At 36.7% G+C, this 22268-nt stretch overlaps 1 protein-coding gene across 2 annotated transcripts in view; it reads right to left on the bottom strand.

Annotated features, from left to right (window-relative positions):
- The window catches only part of VAV3 (vav guanine nucleotide exchange factor 3), a 193810-nt gene that overhangs the window by 50792 nt on the left and 120750 nt on the right, over positions 1-22268 (bottom strand). For both annotated transcript variants that reach the window (XM_060774052.2, XM_060774053.2), the window contains exons 16-19: positions 17521-17622; positions 15592-15692; positions 9954-9976; positions 4708-4753 (exon numbers count right to left, since the gene is read on the bottom strand). In XM_060774052.2, the coding sequence (XP_060630035.2) occupies positions 4708-4753; positions 9954-9976; positions 15592-15692; positions 17521-17622 (272 nt within the window). The remainder of the gene's footprint in view (positions 1-4707; positions 4754-9953; positions 9977-15591; positions 15693-17520; positions 17623-22268) is intronic.

Genomic DNA, 22268 nt, shown 5'->3' with positions numbered 1-22268 from the left:
GTCAAGAGACAGCATTACTCTTTTGGCATCAGACAATGAAAGGGAAAAACAGGCTAGGCTGAAAGGGAAGAGTAAGTTATGTTCTCAAGAACTGTAGCTCACCTCTGTAAGAGAGACAGGCACACAAGAAAATACCAACGGGGTGGCACAGCAGCTTCTGAAGAGGCAACCTTGATCTCGGTGTGCACAAGTGAATTTAGAAAATTGTGGAAGTAATTTAGAATAGGAGTCATGAAATTCCAATGCATGGTACACTTTGATAACTATCTAATCTATGTTAGACGGATAGAATAAAATCACTCCACCTCTCTGGCCAACTTTGAAACCAATCTAAGAACATACCTGGAAGAAGCTAAGCCAAAACTTATTCCTCTTGTCTATACCACGCAATAAGATTTTAGCATTACATGCCAGGTTAGCTATTTCCTTGAGGACTCTAGACTCCTTGAGTATAATTTTTCTTTTGGAACTTAACATTCACCAGATCATCCATGTAAATGAATGATCAACCCTTTAGAATTTAGAAGAGACTTCAGAAGTCAAAGGAGAGATGGGATCTATTTCTATTACCGGATTTATCACATTCTCTTCCCTTAGACCTCCTTCCCTCCTCTCTCATTCCGACACGCCCAATTGCTGCCTATACTATGGCAGTCCTCCAACATTCCATCAAAGACGTATTAAGAGAGCTCAAGCAAATCTGAAAATTAGAGTTCCAAGAGATAAAGAAAAAACTTTCAAAGGTTATAATGCTCTACCCCCACGCCGAGGAAGAATCAGAATATTCTATGATACCTCTTAACAGATGAGGCTAAAGCCATTCTAAACAAATAGCTACTGTAGCACTGTGATTTAATTTTCAGTGCTGAATAAAAGTCTACACAGTTGACATTTTCTCTTTTAAGGGAAATTGACCTGTTGCCCACTGTCACCTCGTATCCCAAACCTGACTAAATTGGGAAGCCATCATTGCTAACCATTTGAAGAGATGGGAAATCCAGTCATTGATATATTCTTCCTCAACCCATTAGACCTATTGTGTCTTCAGCACAACCCACACCATTAAGGGTTTAACTAGGATAACTCTGGAGACCATATTTCACTTTCCTGGGGATATTTTATTCCCTAATCTCTACAGCATAATAACCTAAATCTCTTTGGTATGAAAAAACAATGTTGGAGCACAATGAGGCAATATTTCACTAAAGACATCAGCTTTATTTCTTCCAGTGCCTTTCATACAGTGACAGTTTTCAGGGAGTGTCTAGTTAAAAAACTTCCAACTATTTGCATTACAGCTCCCACATAACTAAGCAGGATTATAGTTCATAAACCTCTTTTCTCTAAAGATCTTTCTAAGTGCTTAGTTGCAGGCTGCAACCCTATTTTCAAATAAACTTATTCTCAAGATGCATTTTAAGCTCTTCTATTTGGAAACATTAACCAACTCATAGCTTGTCTGAACCCCTTTCTAGTGAAGTGTGAGGAAAAAGGACACATGCACAAAAAGCACTTGTTAAACAATAGCTTCCAAGTGGCATTAAAAACAACAACCCTGTATTATAGAAAAGAAGTCTTGGGGTTTTGTGTGGTTTCTGGGCTGTGTGCAGGGGCGGCTCAACCCATTACGCAAAGTAAGCATTTTCAGTATAGTTGATTTTGCCCAGGAGCGCTCTTGGGAAAAAATAGACCTTGACATATGCGAGTTGTAGTTACTGAGATGTATAGTTCACCTACAATCAAAGAGCATTCTGAACTCCACCAATGATGGAATTGAACCAAATATGGCACACACAACTCCCACGACAAACAGTATATAATATATATATTAGGGCTGGGCGATTTCGTTCGTTAATTTCGTAATTCGTTATTAATTCGTTATTTTTTTGATAACGAAGCGATATTGAACCATTCAGGAGCAACTAAAAAACGAAACGAATTTTTTCAATTCGTTTCGTAATTGTTTCGAAATCGATTCGTAATTGTTTCGAAATCGTTTCGTTATTATTTCCGCATGTCTGGTGCAAGTTTTAGGGTTGCTGTTTGTTTTCTCAGTGAAAAAAAAATAAATTATCACACCAACAGTCAACAACAGAGGGAGAGGGAAGCTTCCTGTCCCATTTGGAGGTTTTTTTAGTGTATTGCGCTATCGCGCCCGCCATTAACGAATCGATTCGTAATTGTTTCGTAATCGATTCGTAATCGATTCGTAATTTACGAAATTTCATAAATAACGAAATTTTTTAAAGGAATATTTCGGAATTCTTTTAAAAATCGAAACGCAAAAACCCCCTAAAAACGAATCGAGTTTAGAAACAAATTTTTCCGTGGTTGCCCAGCCCTAATATATATATATATATCAGTGATGGGGGGGGCAAAATACTGTTTGCTTACCATTGAAAATTACTTAGGGCCATCTCTGGCTGTATGGCCTGGTTCTAGTGATATTTTCTCCTGATGTTTTGCCTGCATCTGTGGCTGGCATCTTCAAAGGATCTTCAGAAGATCCAATGAACATGTCACCCACAGATGCAGGTGAAACATCAGGAGAAAAATGTTACACTGACATGGTCATACAGCTAGGAAACTACACAACACCCTAATGATATTGGCTGTGAAAGCCTGTGACAATACCACAAAAAGAAGTTTTGTGTGTCATATTTATATACACAAAAGACTTGAACTATGCTGCCTCTGAAGCACAAATATGGTATTTGTCTTCCCACACAAATATCATTTCCTACATCACTGTGGGCTAGAGTTTTAAAACACAACCTGTCCACGTGTTGTTTGGATGGAATATGCACCATTATACCACACATCCTTCCATCTTTGTGCATGTTGTGTTTGTGTGTGTGTGCGTGTGTGGAGATGTCCTTTCACATATGCACTTGTCAATTATGACTTCAAAGTAGCAATTTATTAGTTATAATTATGTATTCAAAATTAAGGACATGCCACTTCAAGTGCAATCTGAACACCTCAGGATCACAGCTACTTTTAGACTCCAGAAAAAGCAGCAATGGTTGAGAACAGGTAGGCTGTCTTGCAAGATTAAACTCCAAGGTTGCTGCAGTGAAAGAGCAAACACTGAAGGAGGAGTTAATCAAAAGCCCAGAGGCTTCTAGATATGTAAACAAAATTTATGAGTACGACTTATAAAAACAAAGCTCCAGCATACACAGGGAGTTCAGCTTGTCATATGACTGTACCCTTGAAAATATGGTCAAGTAAGTGATTAGCAGGTCTGACAGGTTGTTTCAGCCTCAGCTGTAGAATTCAGAAAGACTGAAACACTTCTCATATTGTGAGACACGGCCCTCTTACTGAAATGATCAGAACTGAAAACAGGAGGCTCACTGCCTCAATACTACTACTAGGAGAAATGCACTTTTCTTCTGTGAAAAATTTGCACTTGAGTATTTTGTGGAGAAACAGCATTTTCTTTGTATATAATATTTAAATGCCGAAATAGCAATTCCTGTGGAAAATGCTGTTTTCTGCACAGAAAATGCTGTCACAGGTACTTAATACTAAATAAAATTCACACCACAATTAATATTGTGGTGCTGAAATATTATTGTGCACAGAGAAAATGGGTTTCTCTATGAAGAAAATTATGTTTTCTACTCATAACAACAATGGGCAAATTTTGCACAGAATAAGTCCCAATTGCGAACAATCTATTGAAATTGCATGTTTTGGACCCTTTCTTGAAGTGGAAAGAAAAATGCTGAAATGATTGATTGCTGATTTTGAAAAGAAACAGTTTGAAGAATAACATCCCTACTAAGATTAAGAGAAAGCACTGAACCTGTTTCCATCGTCACAACAGACAAATTGCTACCCATGTTGCACCCATGTTGGATTAAATGTATACTACTGCTAGCCATGGCTGTTCTGAATTAAATTAGTAGCCTCCACATATAGGAAACTGCAACTACAGCAGAACCTACAAACAACTTTCCTTGTAGTAGTAAGTAACTACTTACAATGATGGTTAGAAACAACTGGGTAGCATATAGTTATCTGCCTCTGGAACTCCCTTCCTAGGGAGATCAGACAGGCTTCCACTTTGTCCTCTTTCTGGAAACAACTAAAACCTGGATGTTCCAGTGTGCTTTTGATTAAGCACTCCACCATTAATTTTCCTGTCCCTACTCTAAGTTCAGCACTTTACATCGGCCCTCCTATTATCTACCTCAACACTTTGGATGACAGCCCTGTCTACTTGATTGTTGCACTTTCCTTGCGCTCCCGTTCAGAATGTATTGCACTCAGCGAGTCTGTATCTCAGCTATATTCTTTTCTCAGCCTTAATGTTCTGATGTTGTTTATTACTTTGTTGTTTTTATATTTTATCTGATGCTTTATCAATTGTGTTTTACTTGTGATTTCGGGCTTGTCCCTTGTAAGCTGCCCCGAGTTCCCTTGAGGAGATGGTTGGTGGGGTATAAAAATAAAGTTATTATTTTGTCTGTGGCATCACAGGATAGCAGATTTTTCAATCAAAAGGCAAGCCAACTCTAATCCATGTATTGTCACTTAGATGGCTTGCGAGTTAGATTTTTGGACTGGCAGTACTAAGGTGTTCCAATTCCCCAGATGAAATAAGTGGTGTGAATAAAAAATTAGCCATGGAAGTCCAACCTGTTATTGTCCTGTAGAAGTTCAAAAAATACAATGATGAATAAGGGTGAAACAAACCTGGATCCATGTGCCTGGAGCTCTTTCGAAGTCCATTCGGTCGTTTCTGTGTATTGGAAAAAGAACACATTAGCAGACTAGATTAAAATCCCTCTCTTGTCCAATTATGACACACTTGCAAACATGATTGTGCTTCTACCAGCTCACTTTGGAGAGCAGACTGTCAAAATTCACTCGTTTAACTGTCACTCCTTTAATGGTCCATGCTTAAAGCATGTTGCTTCCTCGAGCAAAGTCCAAATGGTGCTACGTCTCTCCTCAGTTCTGGAGAGCCTTCTTGCAACCCCTTGACACAAACTTCTGCCTACATATAATCACCTAACCCTGGCACTGCCTGAAGCCGGCCACATTACCCAGCTATCTGGCAATGAAAGCCTGGCTTTCTTGATGCTGCAAAAATTCCTTGCTTCTTAACTATATTTCCAAGATTAAATATAAATAATGTTTTGATATGTGTAAAATTATAGAATAGCAATTACATTCTAAGTTCACCACATGCAAAGGCCTAATTTTTTCATCTCACAGAGGGGTTTCTCATCAACAAAAGGTCACTCTGGCATCATTTTGTTTAAACAGTAAAGATCAAGAGTTGGCATAAAAAAGCATGTGAGGATACTGTTTTGTTTTGATTGAGCATGACACATATAACAATGAACTGCCCAGGTGGAGATATCTTGCAGAATAGGACAGTAAAATGCCAGCACAACTATTTTTGACAGGCCTCCTGGCTATTTCTAAGGATAAAAAGGAGAATATAACACTCAGGTAATTACTTTCACGTTTGATTACACTAAAAACTGTTCAAGCTTTCAATCTGCATACAGCTAAAGGTATTTCACCCTTTAAAAGGAACGTCTGGTTTTTATTTGTGTTGTAAATTTTACAGCAAGAGACATAGAAAAGCACAGAAAAAATGTGCAAATGGTATCACAATAAAAAGTAATTACTGCATCCCTCTTAAGTTTCTTGGAAAAAAATGGAAGAAATTGACAGCAATTCCAAAAAAAAGAGGGTCCTTGCTATTTTACATGTTATGAGACATAAGACTCTGTATGTACATGTTTCTGTTCATATTTTTCTGGCTTTCAAAACTTATATCACAGTAGCCATCTCCTGCCATGTGTTGCTATGGCCCAGTCTGTGTATATGTGTTTTGTGTGTATATATATTTGTGTATATGTGTACATATGTATATTTGCATATGTATATGTGGTTTTGTGCATTTGTTGTAATGCATTTTTTATTTTTTGGCTTTTAAAGTAACTTCTGTTGTGTTTTTCAGTGTTTTTATGAGTGATGGTCACTCGTTGGCCTGATAGGTGTCTTGTGTACAAATTTGGTGTCAATTCGTCCAGTGGTTTTTGAGTTATGTTAATCCCACAAACAAACATTACATTTTTTATGTATATAGATAGCATGCAATATATATACAGTGGGCTCTTTAGAGCTACAGTGTTTCCAGCAACTTCAGACTGTTGCAGTTATTGTCATCACCACCACCACCATCATCATATCAGTTTCCTCTCCTTTGTAAATATTAATATATATTAGTAATGTGAATGTGTCCACATCATCATCCTTGAATAATATGGGTCATGATCACTCACATTTTTTCATTTCTGCAGTGCTTCCCAGAACCATACCCCAAAGATACAGCAGGCTTGCTGTATGTATGAAATAGGCAGGGTGTAGATAGATATAATTCTGAATCTTATTATCACACAGAATTCTATCTTAATCTTAGTAGACTAATATTGAACTGCAGTTGCAATATGATTTGTTTATATTAAAAGCACCATGAGGACGGTCAACAGAACCTCAATCTACCAGGCAGAATATAATTTGTGCATTTTAAAAACCTCTTTGAAAACTTGAGTGGCTCAAAGTGGTCTCTTAAAAATTGCAATAGGTTAATATTGGAATATTAGGGTTTGGCAACTATCCGGGTTCAGAGATAGCCCAAGATATTTGAGTCTCAAATGGCAGCATCTATGGGAGGGAGTTTAGATATTGTAACTTTTCTTTTTATCATACCTGTCCTATCAAAATGTAAAGCTGATATTCTGAACTCCTTAAAATGACAATAAAATGTAGATTTTTAAAAGTAACAATTTTCTGTCCCAAATTTTAGTACCTGAGGTTGGCAAGATCATCCTACATAATGTCAAAAGTAACAACAGCCAAGCCTCTTCCACAAACAGCTATAGAGATAAAATATTATTTAAAAAACGGGTACTTCCTTTGATCTATGGACCCTACAGAGTCCAAAGACAGGTTTTCAGGTGGACTGCAAAGTACGCATTTTTTTTTAAAAAAAAAATCTTTTAACTTTCTTTTCAATTGTTTGACAACTGTATTTGTTGGGTGGGAAAACTTAAAATTTAATAATGTTACATGTGTCCAAAATGCTTAGGAGAAGAAGTGCTGAGGATTTTGTAATTGATGGGGGTGGTTAAATGCCTCTGTTTGAAAGTCTAAACACAAAAGACCTTTATTTTTCAAATATACCTTATACACATAACCTGAAGGTATTTTATTCATAATATTTTAATACTTTTTGTACATGAAACATGTTTTGTGTACACTGAGCCATCAGAATAGAAAACTGTCACAATTTCAGCCACTTGTGCGGACAATTTTGGATTTTGGAGCATCTGGGATTTCAGTCTTCCAGATAAGGATGTTCATACTGCATTACTGTATTATTTTACTCCAAAGAAGCATAGGCGGGCATGGAATGCTATTCTACATAATGGGAATGTACAATGTCATTCAGTATTTTCATCATTTGTGGAGTAATTACCATTTCCACTTTATGTTGTTTCCAGTGCCAAAAAAACCAAACTGAAATTTTGTGTGTACATGTTTGCACGCATTTTCCAGGGGAAAGATGACTCATGCTTTTCAAAGGGGAATATCCAAGAGTTTCAGATTCACATTATCAATTATAAGAAATGTCATACGCAAATCTAATGTAGGCAGTAATTTTTTCTCAGCTTCTTGGAGCTCTACTTATGAAGTTATCTAATCCCCTAAGAAGCAATCATCGTATACCTATACACTTCATCCTATGTGGATTCAACCATTAACAGTTTGGAAACATACTCCCTCCCCTCAAAAAAAATCTAGACACCAAACCTTGATTTTGCCATTGTCAATAAGGGACACCATTCCAATTACACCACTATATATAATGAAATTTGAACATCCAATTTGTTTTTGGTATCTGGAGGGGAGGAATCCTAGAACCAAACCCCAATGGATACCTACAGCCCATTGTGTATTCTTAGATTGTACAGCACGGATGGAACTATATATTTTGAGACTGTAGAGCAGATATAGTTGGACTAGAATTCCCAGCTGTGTAGGCCAGCTTAGCTTATACTGAGGAATGCTAGAAGCTGCAACCTAATGTCAGGAGAGCAGCATAATTCTCACCCCTGCTGTAGATAAATCATCTAGGTTTTTAAACTAATTTTCTAAACAAATATACTTTTGAACAGGAAACAGTCTGTAACACATTAATACAAAACTTTCCTGAATCTCAGTAATCAAAGTATCACATGGATGAAGAAATCATTGCTACAATAGAAAATGACTCATGCATTTGTGATTTTTATAGTTTATTAATGATTAACTGGTTATTTTGCACAAGAGCTATCTAAGATGTAGGAACTCCCGAAAGCAGTCAACCTGTGTATGTCACCTCCATGAAATTTTCACTTTTTTTTTTGCAGAACATTGTATTTTTTTCTATCTTCTGTGCCAATAACATTATCTGTCTAAATGTGTCACACTGCTTTACAGAGGACAGATAATACTGTGCAAAATAAGAAAACTGTATTTTTGAAAAAAGAAAAGAGTTTTTCTAGTTAAACATTTCTGCAAACTGTCTCTTGGTGCCCAGTCATTATTGTATATACTCACGTATAAGACTGGAAATCTTAGTCACATAATCGAACCAGAGAAATGTGTCCACAAGGCAATGTACTGTACCTTAACTTATATACATAACAAAGGAACCATCCCTTCTCTGAGTAGAGTGGTGAAAGGCAAGACTTCAGTCTTGGGAGAATTTAAAAGGAGCACTGACCCAACCAGCCTTTTATTCTCTCTGTCATGGTGATAGATTTTTTAAATCCCTTGATGGAAAAATGGCAGTGGCAATGGTCGGAGGTGGATAGCCATATCAAAATCCCAAAACCTGATCTCAATTTATACATGAAGTCAATGTATACACAAGTATGTGTATGTGTACGTATATGTATGTGTGTGTGTGTATTGCCAATTTAAAAAAATTCCCTGCACTACCACTTAACTTCAAAATATATTGCAAAATATTGCTGCAAAGGGGGAAGACATGCTTTCAACCAAACTCTAAGGTTCCTAATATACATGAAGGATATTCCAAAAATTGTTAGTGCTGCTGGACATGAAATAATAGACAATTAACTAATGCAGTCCAAATATCCCTTTCTTTTAATGCAACTTTTTCAGTACAATATAAAAGGATATTAGAGTCTGAAGCCAGCAAATGTAACCTTGATTTGCTTTCTATCACTCTGTCAAGATAATGTCCTGAGACTCACACCATCTCACTGAATAAGTGCCCATTTAATGTTACCATCCAGGCACTATGTTAAGGGCTATGAAAAGGACTCAGCTTCTTAAATCAACATTTGGCAGTGGACTGTCCTAACTCAGCACCCATATTAAGAACTGCTGGACTCTATTCATGTAGAGTCTCACTCATCTGATCCAGTTAAGAACATTTAGACCAATAGTGATTCCTCCGCTGAATCATGGGTTAGCCCATAAACGTGAATTTAAGAAGTAATTTGCTTAATTTTCCTGTACATTTTCCTGCTTATGGCTTTACCAGCTATGAAATTTGAAGAAAACTATAATAATCCCCTGGAATTTATTTTAAAATGGGAACATGGTCCAATTTAGCCCATTTAAGCCTCATTGCTTTTGATGTGTAAGCTATGGGTGCTAGATTTAATTTCCTCCTTACAGAAATCAATGGGACTTAAAAGTGTTGAATATTCTGCCTGTTCTTTCCCTTTGTAATCCTTGTTTGTCAAAGAAATTCAAGCATGAAAGCATGAACAGCTTCACAGATCACAGCAATGACTGCTAAAAGAAAGGGTACTGTCTCCATTGTACTAACAGATACCACAAAGTCTCAAGAATAGTCATTTTGAATCAGATCTGAAATTAAGTCTCAAAAAAGGTACACTTACCTCATGCTTCAGGGTCCCGTGTTCTGGAACAAATGTAAAAGTTGGCATGGTTAGTGATTGAACAATCACTCCGTTCAACAGTAAGCCTGATATGGTGAGAGTACACGGAACTGCTTTGTTTTGCTAGCTGATACCTGTTTTATGCTCCAATAGCCTGGGGCTCAGCTAGTTGTTTTGCAAACTATGTTCTCTTAATTTTATTGGCTCAAGTTGAGGAGCAGAACAGCTATAAGAAACTTCAGGTTTCTGCTCACCTCTGTGGCATATAGTTTCCAATCATCCATTTATAAAGCTACATGCAAAATGTTTTGGATCCTAAACTTTCTGAAACAGTGTGAAGTCAGTGAGACTCCAGAAAGGCAAAACCTAGAAAGAGTTTAAATTTGCATTGCAATTTAAATCTAGTGTACAATAGCTAAGATGGTAGTTTCTCTTCTGCAAAATATATCTGGAAAGTGTTAGGTTAGAGAACCAAAAAATCTATGTAGATTCTGCATTCTGGTGTGGTTTCTGATTTATACATTTTTATATGCCTTTCAGACATGGAAGATATATATTATAATATAAAGTGCTGTAGCATTTGTTTAAATGCAAAAAAGACTCAGCTAGTGCTTGTTCACATTTTCACAATAGTGATTTGTAATTGTGAATTGGCCATCGTAGGTCCTATGCCACAGACAGAATGTTTACAGTGCTTCACATTACATCAGAGTCAATAGCCTTGGTCCAAAGAACAGCACAAATTGTTCTGTACCTTGAAGGAAGAGCTAACGCAACTGAAGTGGATACAGTACAGAATTGCAACATAGAATGTTTAAGTACCAGTCCTCACTGATCCATAAAAGCAGATGACCTTTGGTCACCCTGTCTCTCTTAGCTTGACCTACTTTTGAAATGCATTGTAAGCATCAAGTGGAATGCAGGAGGAACAGGTATGCCCTCCCCCCCCCCCCCAAGCTCATTTGATGAAAGAGGGGAAATAAACGCAAATAATGAGTAATAAAACAATATATTTAGAGTTAAAGGTTCTCTGAGTTACAAAACCAGATTGTGCCATAGAAGAGGAAGGAAAGGTTTTTGTACAGAAAACGCTCTTTGGATCTTGACCCTGGTTTAATTCACTCACATCAATTGATAACTTTTGATTGTGTATGTTAAATAACCAAACAGCAACTGCCAAAGAATCAAATGGTAAGAAGCCAAATGCAAATCACTTAGAGGTGAATTGGTTACAATTTCAGCATGATTATATGTTTTTAATACTTCTGTATTCAGAACACAGAAGATTAAATTAAAGTTTGATTTTATAGTGTCCATTTGTGCTTCTACATAGAAAGGTTTAGTTTTTAATTTTGTTGTTGTTGTTGTTGTTGCATAAAGGCCCCTTCTACACACATAGCAAAAAAGTAGAAGTAAACTGGTTAAAGGTGGGGGAGGGGGCTAAAAGACATTTAGTCAAAGTGCAAGAGGAAATAGGTTAAGGGGTTAAAAGTATATGTTTAAAAGGTGTACTTAAAACCCATTAATCCTGAAAAAAAAGTCCACCTTTGCATGACTGTATATCATGCAGTCATGTAAATGACGTGTTTTTCTTCACTCCCCCTGTGTAGACTGCTCCAGCACACAGTGTGTGTTTTTAAAGCCAGAAACAACTAATCAGCTGATCAGGCTGTCAAATGAAAGTTTTAAAAAATTCACTCCGTTATGCGTTACACCTTTTATGCACAAATGCAAATCTGTTTGTGCTTATATTAAAATATTTGCATGTGCACATATATGGTCCAGCACATAATGGAGTGGTTTAAAAAAAACTTATGCTGGATGTCCCCCATTCTCCCTACATTTTGATCTGTTACAGAGGAAGGCTGTGAAGAGGGTAGGGGACCATGTCCCAGGACTTACAGGTCTGTGTGTGGACCTGCTGTCAGGTTCCAGGATTTTTTTACTCAGTCCTGAAACATGGATTTTGGCGCTATCTGGAAGCACCCCGTCTCCAAGAAATAAGGGTTAAAATTCCCTCTTAGCTACAGAAAAGTACTGGGCAAGTCAAGCTCTATCTAAGAGGAAGGCAATTCCAAATGTTCTTTGAATATATACTGCCAGGTAAATTGAATTATACAGTCTCCATAAATTGGAATCAACATGAAGACACTTCATAAAAACAAGTACTTGTAGTCTAGTGTTAAATAATTATTAAAAAAATATTCTTCACAAAGGAAGCAATGAGATATTTGAGCAATTTTCTTCTCATGGTGAAGATGTCTTCAAAAACTGTAGTTTTCATGGATAGTAATTTAAGACATGTACAAAATTCACTTATGGTTGTTTTGCACAGAAACATTTTTTTTTGCAGAGCAATTGTTCTGTGTGCAGAAAGTGTTACTATGTGCAAATTTGCATGGAGTATGTCCCCATTTTTGCCTCTAAAATGTAAATAGACAAATTCTGGAAAATGCAACAGAAAAAGCCAGCCCTGTTAATGGTTAGGCAAGAGGAAGTCCTGCTGTGTTCAAAGGGGAAATTAATCTGCAGACCGCATCTTTGGGAAATGGACCCAAATCTCTAGCTACTTTCTTCTTGAAAGACTATGGGCCATGCTAGCCTACCACTATTAGGCATAAATGAAAGAAAGGGTTAGGGAAGAATATAAAAAGTAATCGTGAGCAATCTGGACACTCCTATGTACAAAGTTCAACATGGCATTTTATAAAAACAAATACTCAACATTTCATATTTTCCATGGCATGGGTGGGCCAGCCCTCCAGTTTGTTTGAATAGCTTATCATAAAATGACTATCAAGTCATAACATTTGTCATAAGAAATAATGCAGTGAACATGCTGACTCTATTGATTTCCAGGAAAGTTCCCAGGTGTTTTTTTTTTTTTTAGTCCAGCATTTTGCCTCAGAGAAAACTGAAGCACTCCATTTCTAATAATAGCCAGCTACCACAGAGCTTCATTTTAAATGGATTATGAATAGATTTTCTAATGTAGTGCAACACAAACAGCAGGATGCTCTTTAAAGCTCATCTTCAGGTTGTTAGAAATGCCTGGACATTGGATAATGCTGCAGATCAAAAATGCTAACCAAGCTGAAGAGCTAATTAAGAAACAGTGTGATGAGGGGACAATAATAAGTTAAAGTTCCTATACCGTTAGGCGATGTGTAGCTTGTCTTAGACCGGATGACAAGTCATATATTCAGAAATTCGTTTCTGCACAATTATTAAAAAGAACAGGCACCCAGTCCCTCTTTGGGTTCAGTCACCCTATTATATGTTAGCAGATTCTTCCCATATCCTTTTGAGGATATCATAATTAAGCCATTTCTGTTCAACTGCTAGAGGCAGAGATCACACACAGACAACTTCATGGATTAATGAATTGAATATATTATCATTTTATAACATCAAAGATGTAGGGTGTTCTTTTTTAGTTTTTCTTTTAAACCCCTGGCCTGATTTTCTAAAATTAGAAATGCTGTGCTGTTTAAAATGACCTAATCATGAACATGAATGCATTGGTTCCTTCTCTTTTTTTCCCTTTTCACTTCCTCTGTGGAAAATATGGCAATTTCCAAGTCTCTCGTACAATCTGGGTAAGAATTAAAGTCCCAAAACATCTCCAAATATTACTACACCTTTGAAACATTAATTTCAATCAAGAATAGACAACTTGTGGTTATCCAGTATTTACTTTGAATTTATGCATGGATTGTGCCCCCATTGTTTGCCTGTGTTGGTTTACAAAATCCAGCATCTCTATTCAATATAGCCCAGTGATGTAGAATACTGAAGCTGTGATTCATCTGAAAGGTCTCAAATTATAGAACAGTCTAATTAATATTTAAGGATTTACTGCAAAACAGAATCTGAATAAACAGTTTGAAACCATTTTGCAAAATAGATGGTGGCTAGATGGTTAACAAAATATGGCTATCTCTCTATACATTCATCCAGCTAGTAGAGCTCAGTTTAGTAAGCTATGGTTTGCCTTTATAACGAGGTCTACGAAAATAAATGAGTACTGATCACAGTTAGTTGGTTTGTACTGTAAAAACATTACACCAGAACTTAAAAAGTAGACCTATAAACAGGAGTGAAGTGATTCACTGCACTATGATTCCATTTCAATTGCCATGGCAGCATTTTATGGAAAACTAGGGTTTGTAGTTTGATGAGGCACTTAAGTCCTCTGGTTGAGAATCCAAAAACTCATCTCTAAAGTTCAAATGCCATGTTTCCATAGGATGGAACCACTGCAGTTAATGTGGAATCATAACATTATAATTTTTTAATGTGGATGGGCTCCAGGATTTGAGATTGTTGCAGGTTTCAGTTCACAATTTGAGATCTGGAAAAGTTAAGGTGGCAAACCTAGTTGTAAAAAATATGTGTGTGTGCTTGTTTTATGGATTTTTTTAAGTGAACACATAAAGACCAATGTTTACTTGGACCTCAAGGATGTAAGGAAAATATTTCTATTATTACCCACTGAAAGAGGTAGAGCCCATATTTTGTTTAGTTCAGACTGTTGGCTTTTTCTGTAGAGAGGGGAACCACATTGGATATGAAAACAGCCTCATGATCCCAAAGTACAAGTGTTTATATACTGGGTAGCCTATGCATCATTCAAAAACGCATCCAAAGGGAATATCCTTTTAAGGGAAAGTGATGACAAGGTCCTGTGATGACAGCCATCTCAAAACTCAGCTATGGACTAAATTATGGTATTTTATCTCCCAGACTAGATGATACATTAAAGTCATGAATTTCTAATTTCTAATTCCCTCTGTGGTTTATTTCTTACTCAGAAATTTCATCCCTGTTCTTCTTGTTTTACTAATATGAATCTACTGCCCAAACAATTAATATGTTTTTTCTTATACAACACTTTAACTGGCATTCTGGTGTACTGTCTTGACTAATAACTACTGACACCTTCATTTCCTATATTCACTAACTCAAAGAGTTTAAGCATGCCTATTGAAATTGTTGACTAAGATATCTTTGAACATCTAATATCTCTTTGAGTTTCAGAAGCAGTTTACTATGAGGTATGAAGGAGCCCCCGGTGGCACAATGGGTTAAACCATTGTGCCGGCAGAACTGCTGACTGATAGGTCAGTGGTTCAAATCCGGAGAGAGGGGGTTGAGCTCCCTTTGTCAGCTCCAGCTCCCCATGAAGGGACATGAGAGAAGCCTCTCACAAGGATGGTAAAACATCAAACATCTGGGTGTCCCGCAGGCAACATCCTTGAAAACAGTCAATTCTCTCACACCACAAGTGACTTGCAGTTTCTCAAGTCACTCCTGATATGAAAAAAAGATGAGGTATGAAAAATTGGGAAGAAAATTGCTTTTCAGCAAACACAAAACTAAAAAAAGGTAAGTTCCTTCAAGTGTGCAGAATTATTAATTCTGTTCTTTGGATTTCCTCCACAATTTTATGTTGCAACAAATTTGTAAAAGTAACTATGACTTCAGCATTCAGATATAATTATGCTTATAAATGACCTCTGTAATAGTATTGGTGACACAATAAACACAAATTGGAGACAAATTAAGCCTTAATTCTATCTGGCAAATGTTCATAGCCTAATTAAAAATGGTATCCCAAACAGTAAGTGTGACTTACCACCAAAATTAGCCCTGCCACAATGCTCTAGTCTTCCCAGGCATTCTTTGTGAACTCCAGCTCCACATTTTGAACATAAATAGCCTTGATAGAATGTCCCCCTGTAAAATACATTTGATAATGGGAAAATTAGAGGATCAACAAAGTATCAAGGGGGAAAGAAGGGGAGCAGTCCTCCTCCTCTCTCCAAGTCAGAAAGGTGCCCATGTGCAATGAAAACAATGATACATGTCGATGTATGAAGCATGAATATCCACATGGATTATTCAAGGTATATCACTCTGCTCCTTTATTAAGGAAAGAAAGGCATGGCAGTATTGTGAGGTACAAGAAAGACAGAGAATGAGTCTAGTGGTGCAGAAGAATAGAAACAGTTCAATTCACTTCTTGTTGAGTCCTGCTGTCTGAGATGCATGCTTCACCATGCCGTAACTGCAGGGCCAGGTCTGATATTAGTTCCCAAACACTCAGCTCTGGTTATCAAATTTCTGAACTACTTTCAGCAACTGAACATATTACAATATAAATGCATTGTATAAAGTGCAATAAATCTTTCAGGGGAAAAGAAGAAATAAGAAAGAGTTTACACGAGGCAAAAATAACTGTATGGCTCATTAACAATAAAGGCTTCTCAATGTTTGGGGGGGATATCCAACTGAGTATCACATTCAGTAATAGCCACATGCTGGCTCAAATTGTTCAAGGAATGAAGTTCAATGGCTTTTCATTTGTATTGCCTTTAACCAACAGAAATCTTATCATGGAAAGTTAACCTTCCAATCACCTCGCATTCACAGAAGATTCTCTGCATTCTCATCTTAATACAATTCACAAGAGAGAAATTTCTTTTGGATGTCTTAGGGAGCAAACAGGCTGCAAAGAAAGACTGTGGCTGACTATAGTAAACCAACTGTCAAAATATTAACTCCAATAATGCCACGTAAAACCTTTTAAATGCAGAAACTGAAAAAAAAGCAAAGGGAAACAAATATTTGGATCCCACTAAGTTATTCATGCTCTGAAAACTGAGTTATAATTTATTACCATCCATTCTAAGTAGAACAAGCCATTCCTGAAGCTCAAGAATGACTTGACTCTTTAACAGTTCAAAACAAGTCACAATAATTCACAGACTTTTGTGATTATACAACTCATATCACTTGTTTGGGTATCAGTCTAAGTGAGAATAACTACACTCATCACTATATTTCTTAAAGTTTTATAAAACCTTTATTTTCTAAATAACATTTTTTTCGAATTATATGGGATATCTTATCTCTATTAAAACATGGGAGGAATGCCAGGAGCTATTAAAATATAGCTGAATTATTTTTAATATTAATGATATTTAATACGTTTTCAGTATTTGTATATTTGTAAAATTTAAATTGTATTGTAATGTTCTTAAAGTTCACTGTTTTCAGTCTCTTTATGGAGAGCAAAAGTGGGATGTAAATAAACATAATAATAATAATAATAATAATAATAATAATAATGTTTCACAAACTGAATTTCTATCATAGGCCATAGCTAGATTAATGTAATCTATCCTATGGCAGAACTATCCACTTTGCAACAAATAATTGTCAACCACGTGAAAAACAGAGATGAAGAGGAGATATTTGGGTAGACAAGATGGAAGCAGAGGTTTTCTGTTGCAACTCTTTGACCTGGACACCTTTTCTTTTGCTGAGATTCTAATTCCACTTCACGATCAACTGGTACAAAACCACAGAGGGACACAGTCTCTGAACTTGACAATTCCATATCTCTTACCAAACATGTGGTTCAGACACTGTAACTACATTTGAATCTCTCATCCTGCCAGTTTTAAAACAGGATACCCAAACAGACATTTTTAAATGTGCAATATAATGGTTCTTCCAGATTTTGGAGTCATTCTTACTATTCAGCCCATTTCAAACTTACCTCAGAAGCATCTGACAGACTTTGCAGGACGTGACGCGAGTGAAGGTATGCATTTTGAAGTCATGGCTACTTGTTTCAGAATAATGTGGCCTTATGTTGGATCTTAAAAAAACAAAACAAATGCCTTTGTTAGCACAGTAACAATAAATATTTGAAGACTAGAGCCTGTGTTGGTGAAAAGCCTTTGTGTTGTAGTAGTTTCAGACAACACTTGGCCATAGAAACCCAATGGATGATCTTAGGCGAAATATACATAGCAGCATTCGCCCCATGCTAAAATCCTCTTGAACCAGCAAATCCTGTCTTCTTATTCACATAAAGTTTGTTTGTATTGCACCAACAACCAAATTCAGTGGTTGACTTTTCACTTTTCCCACAGAGCCCGCCAGCTCCCATCCCATGACATACATCTACTTCTGATGGGGTTCCATGGCAAAAAAAAAAAAAAAAAAAAGAGGAACCGGCATACGATGATGCAGTAACACAGGAGGCTTTCCATGTTGCATTGGCAACAATGGGGAGGAAGCCTGACCATGGACACGTCCCCCTGTGGGATGGGGTAAGTCAAGCTATGTGGGGTGTGGGGTGATGCGTTCCCTCTGACAGGCACTGCCAGAATCTCTATGATCTGGTTAATGTAATGGGGGTCCCAGGGCTGCTATAACTAGATGTCAAGAGTTTTAATTACAAATGGCCCATGAAAAATCTATCCCCACTCTATTCAGTTCTTTTTGCCCCTTGTGAACCTTTCATATTATGATATGAAGTTATTGATTATGGCAACCCCCAGTATATCATGATACCGGTGGTTGCCATAATCAATAACTGGCATATTTTTCTTCTCCATAATGTTTATCATTATAACAAGGATATCATGAATTTTTTTGTCTGTCAAGAGAGCATGTCTCAAACAAAATCAATTACAATAATGAGGAATTTTTACAATCATATTGCAGGTTGAATATCTCTTATTCAAAATGCTTCAAACTAGAAGTGTGTTGGATTTTGGAATATGCATATGCATAATAACATCTTGAAGATGGGACCCAAGTCTAAACTCAAAATTCATTTTATGTTTCACATACACACTATAAACATAATATGAAGGTAATTTTATTCATACTATACATCTGAGATCATTTAAATATCCCTTATTCTTCTTAAGTCCAATTAAAGCCAATTGCATTTCAGTAGTTTATTGGTTTACCAAACAAGAAGTTAAAAAACCCACAGAAATGTTATCAGTTACTTGTCATTTACTCCTTTACAGATTTTCTAGAAAAAGCTATATTTGCTGAAATTGTCATCTGTGAACAGACTTGTCTAAATAAGCAATTTGAGATGAACACAGCAGCTGCTAATGGAACACATTACCCTTACGTGTGTGACCTACATGTGCAATTTTTAGAATGCCAACATTGATTTTTAGTCACAGTAAAATGCAGTTTGTGTCACAAAGTGGAACATTTATTTTGTAGTTCCGTGTTTAGCATTTATTATATTAACAAGTAAACAGAAATATTAAAAAGTGTAAAACTTATGAATAGTACACAGAAAATTAATCTTCTCCTACGCTTGTTAGGCACATGTTTTGCATTTACTCCAGTTAGAAAATTAGAATGAGAACGAGGAAAACTAAGAGATACCTTTGTATTTCTTTTTTGGGGGGGACTACAACATTGTAGAAGTCAAGAGATGAGAATCAGGGTACATGAGCAGTGGAAGAACAGCTTAGGGTCAACCCAAAGTAGAAGTATGCCAGTGTAGCATTCTCTTAGGAAAAGCCTGAAGTATTAAATCTTGCAAGAGAACTGTGCAATGTTTATTTAACTTTAAAACTTTTGTAAATGTATCTTGCAACAGCAGAAATGCACATTTCAACAAAACCCAATTATCAATACCAAAATGCCCTCCATAATGTGGCTAGATCACAGTAGGGTAAGAATACAAGTCTGGGTGTCACTGAAGTAGTAAACCTATATATCCGCTAGATTCAGAGTAATAATGAAAATAAATTCTATAGAAATTAAAAATGTAAACTTCTAATTTAAACTTGATTCCTCCCTGTTTGGAATGAGCTACACACACTCGGATTGTGTTTCTAAGACTTTCTTCTCAAACACATATAGGTCTAAATTCAATTGCTAGTGATAACCAGTCTATATATCACTGAAGTACTGAATAACTCAGCAGTAGTTTAAATCTCTTTGATTTAGTTGGTCTTCACAATGTGGAAGTAGAATTAGGTATTAGGTTATAGTACACGTGTCTATCATTTATTTCAATATGAAATTTAAATACACAATATCCATTTTCTGGTTGCTTTCAGGTCAGGGGGCAGTGAATCCATTCCAGGTTGAGGTTATCTTTAAAGGATCTATCCAAAGGAACACTCTTATGGGGCAATAAGGACTCAGGTTTACATTTTGCCTCTTTACCTCATCTGATGTTGACTGGACAAGCGGGCAAAATGAACCATCAACTGAACCTTGTTCATACAGGACTTACTGCAAGCTTAATTACTACATAAAAGAAGATAGACTCTATGACTGTGCTGGAAGACAGAAGATGAATGCAGAGAGGAAAACAAAATTCACCCACCCACCTTTTTTTCCAAAAAAGAAGATGGAAAATCCTTATCAAAACAATATAATGCTGCATTAAGCATGGATTTGAAAACTCCTTTCCTCATTTCAATATTTGACCAGGCATTATTCATTGTGTCACAGTAGCTTATACAGTCAAATTATATGTCACATCTGATGAGATTGAAATAATGTGATTTGAAGCACAAGAGCAAGATGTGTCAAATCATAAATCTTTCCAAGTATTACTTCCCATTGGGAGGGCTTTTTTGAAATGTTCCTCAATTTCAATATTTTTTCCCCTATGTCATTTTCACTAATTAACTATTCAACATTTCAAATACTTTCTAAGCCAAAATTCTTAAGAAGGTTAACTATTAGAACATCAATTAATTTGGCTAGTGGATAGAAAAAACAGTGGGAATGGGGTGGACAGAATCACCTTTTCTAATATGCATACATGTCTTAAATGACCTGAGGCTGAAGATGTCAAGTGTCACCATCCAGCAGCACTTTGCACTGATGCTCAAGAAGCTCCCCCCCCCCCAAACACACATGCATCATTAACACCTATGATGCTCATTATACATGTTTCAATGCTGCAATTACCAAGTGTTGAATAGTATGTGGAGATGATACATCACCAAAGATCAAAACTAAATATATTCTAGTGGACTATGCAAACACACACCACAGATAAGAAAATATCCTGCTTAAATGTAGTGGCATCTAGTTGTTCAATATTAGTAGTGATGTACATTTGCTTTGAGATTATTTAATTATTTATATATTTTTCTCTTACTCTATATCTAAAGAACTCAAAGTGACATACAATAAAACCAATAAGAGCAGAAACAAGAGCAATAATTTAACCAGACACAGAAATATTTGGCATTTCAAACATACAAAATCTCTTATAACTAGTTAAAACAGTTTAAGACAATTAAATACTATGCACATGAACAGATTTTAGTCCCAACTAAATATACCAATATAAATATTGCCAATCACCAATATGCCAATCACCAAAACCTTGGTCTCTCTAAGATGTTCTAACCCATTAGATGCCCAGTTAATGTTGTTACCTTTTTGAAGGACAGCATTTCTGCATTAATGGTGGGGTTGAGGGGCTTATCTGTTATGAACTAATTAGTGCATAACATAATTAGTGCATCACATAATTAGTGCATATTAGTGCCTGTTATTTACTAATATTTGTAATCTGAAATGAACCCTTAGGATATTGCAATAAAGATGTAAATTTCTATGTCAAACAGGAGAAAAATAATGCTTCTGAAGAGGGAAACCCTCCCCCCCACCCAACCTGGGTTAATGTATAAGTTTAGAAATGTACTATCATGAAGACTTAGGACTCATCTACACCTACAGAATATTCCAGTGTGAGTGCAGAGTAGCAATGCTCCTAATTGTTACAGAAGTGTCCCCACTGGACTATCACTTTAACTTTCGTGTCCATCTTCCCACTGCTAGATGGCCTCAGATCTCAGGGTGAGCTCTTGGCTAATGTTGGGTGCCTTTGCTGACAGCTGGTGAAGGCCAGGATCTCTCCTAATTGCTGTGAGGCAGTGCTGTGGCAATGGGGATGAAGGTAACACAGATTCTATTTTCCCGTGTTGCCAGGTCCAGAAAAAAGGTGACAGTGAAAGCAGACCAATCAGCTTTGAAGCCAGTCATGCTCACCACACTCTACCCAAAGTGAAAGGCTGTTCCATAGTTTCAGTGTAACTTCCAGTCCACTTTGGTTTTTAGGGCCAATGTTGATAAGCTCTTCAATAAAGATGTTGTTTATTCATTCAGTCACTTCCGACTCTTGGTGAACTCATGGCCCAGCCCACACCAGAGCTCCCTGTTGGCAATCACCACCCCCCACTCCTTCAGAGTCAAGCCAGTTACTTCATCAATAAAAATACAGTTACAGTAACAACAAAAATATATAAAATGACATAGATGTGTGGTTGAAAGAAGCACATGGTTTAACTAGGAATGGAGAGAGGTGCATCTTGTGTGGTGGGGGTTAGTAAATTTTTCTTCTTTCAAGGTAGAAAGCCATGATACATAACAGAAGAAAGATGCTACTGCCTAATCCCTGCTCACCCACACCCCAGTGTGATGAGGTCCTAAGTTCCTGGGCAACACTATAAA

The sequence above is a fragment of the Anolis sagrei genome, chromosome 4, assembly GCF_037176765.1.
Source record: "Anolis sagrei isolate rAnoSag1 chromosome 4, rAnoSag1.mat, whole genome shotgun sequence".
Taxonomy (NCBI): domain Eukaryota; kingdom Metazoa; phylum Chordata; class Lepidosauria; order Squamata; family Dactyloidae; genus Anolis; species Anolis sagrei.
Note: the sequence above shows the minus strand (reverse complement) of the source record. Positions and strands in the feature narration are given on the sequence as shown.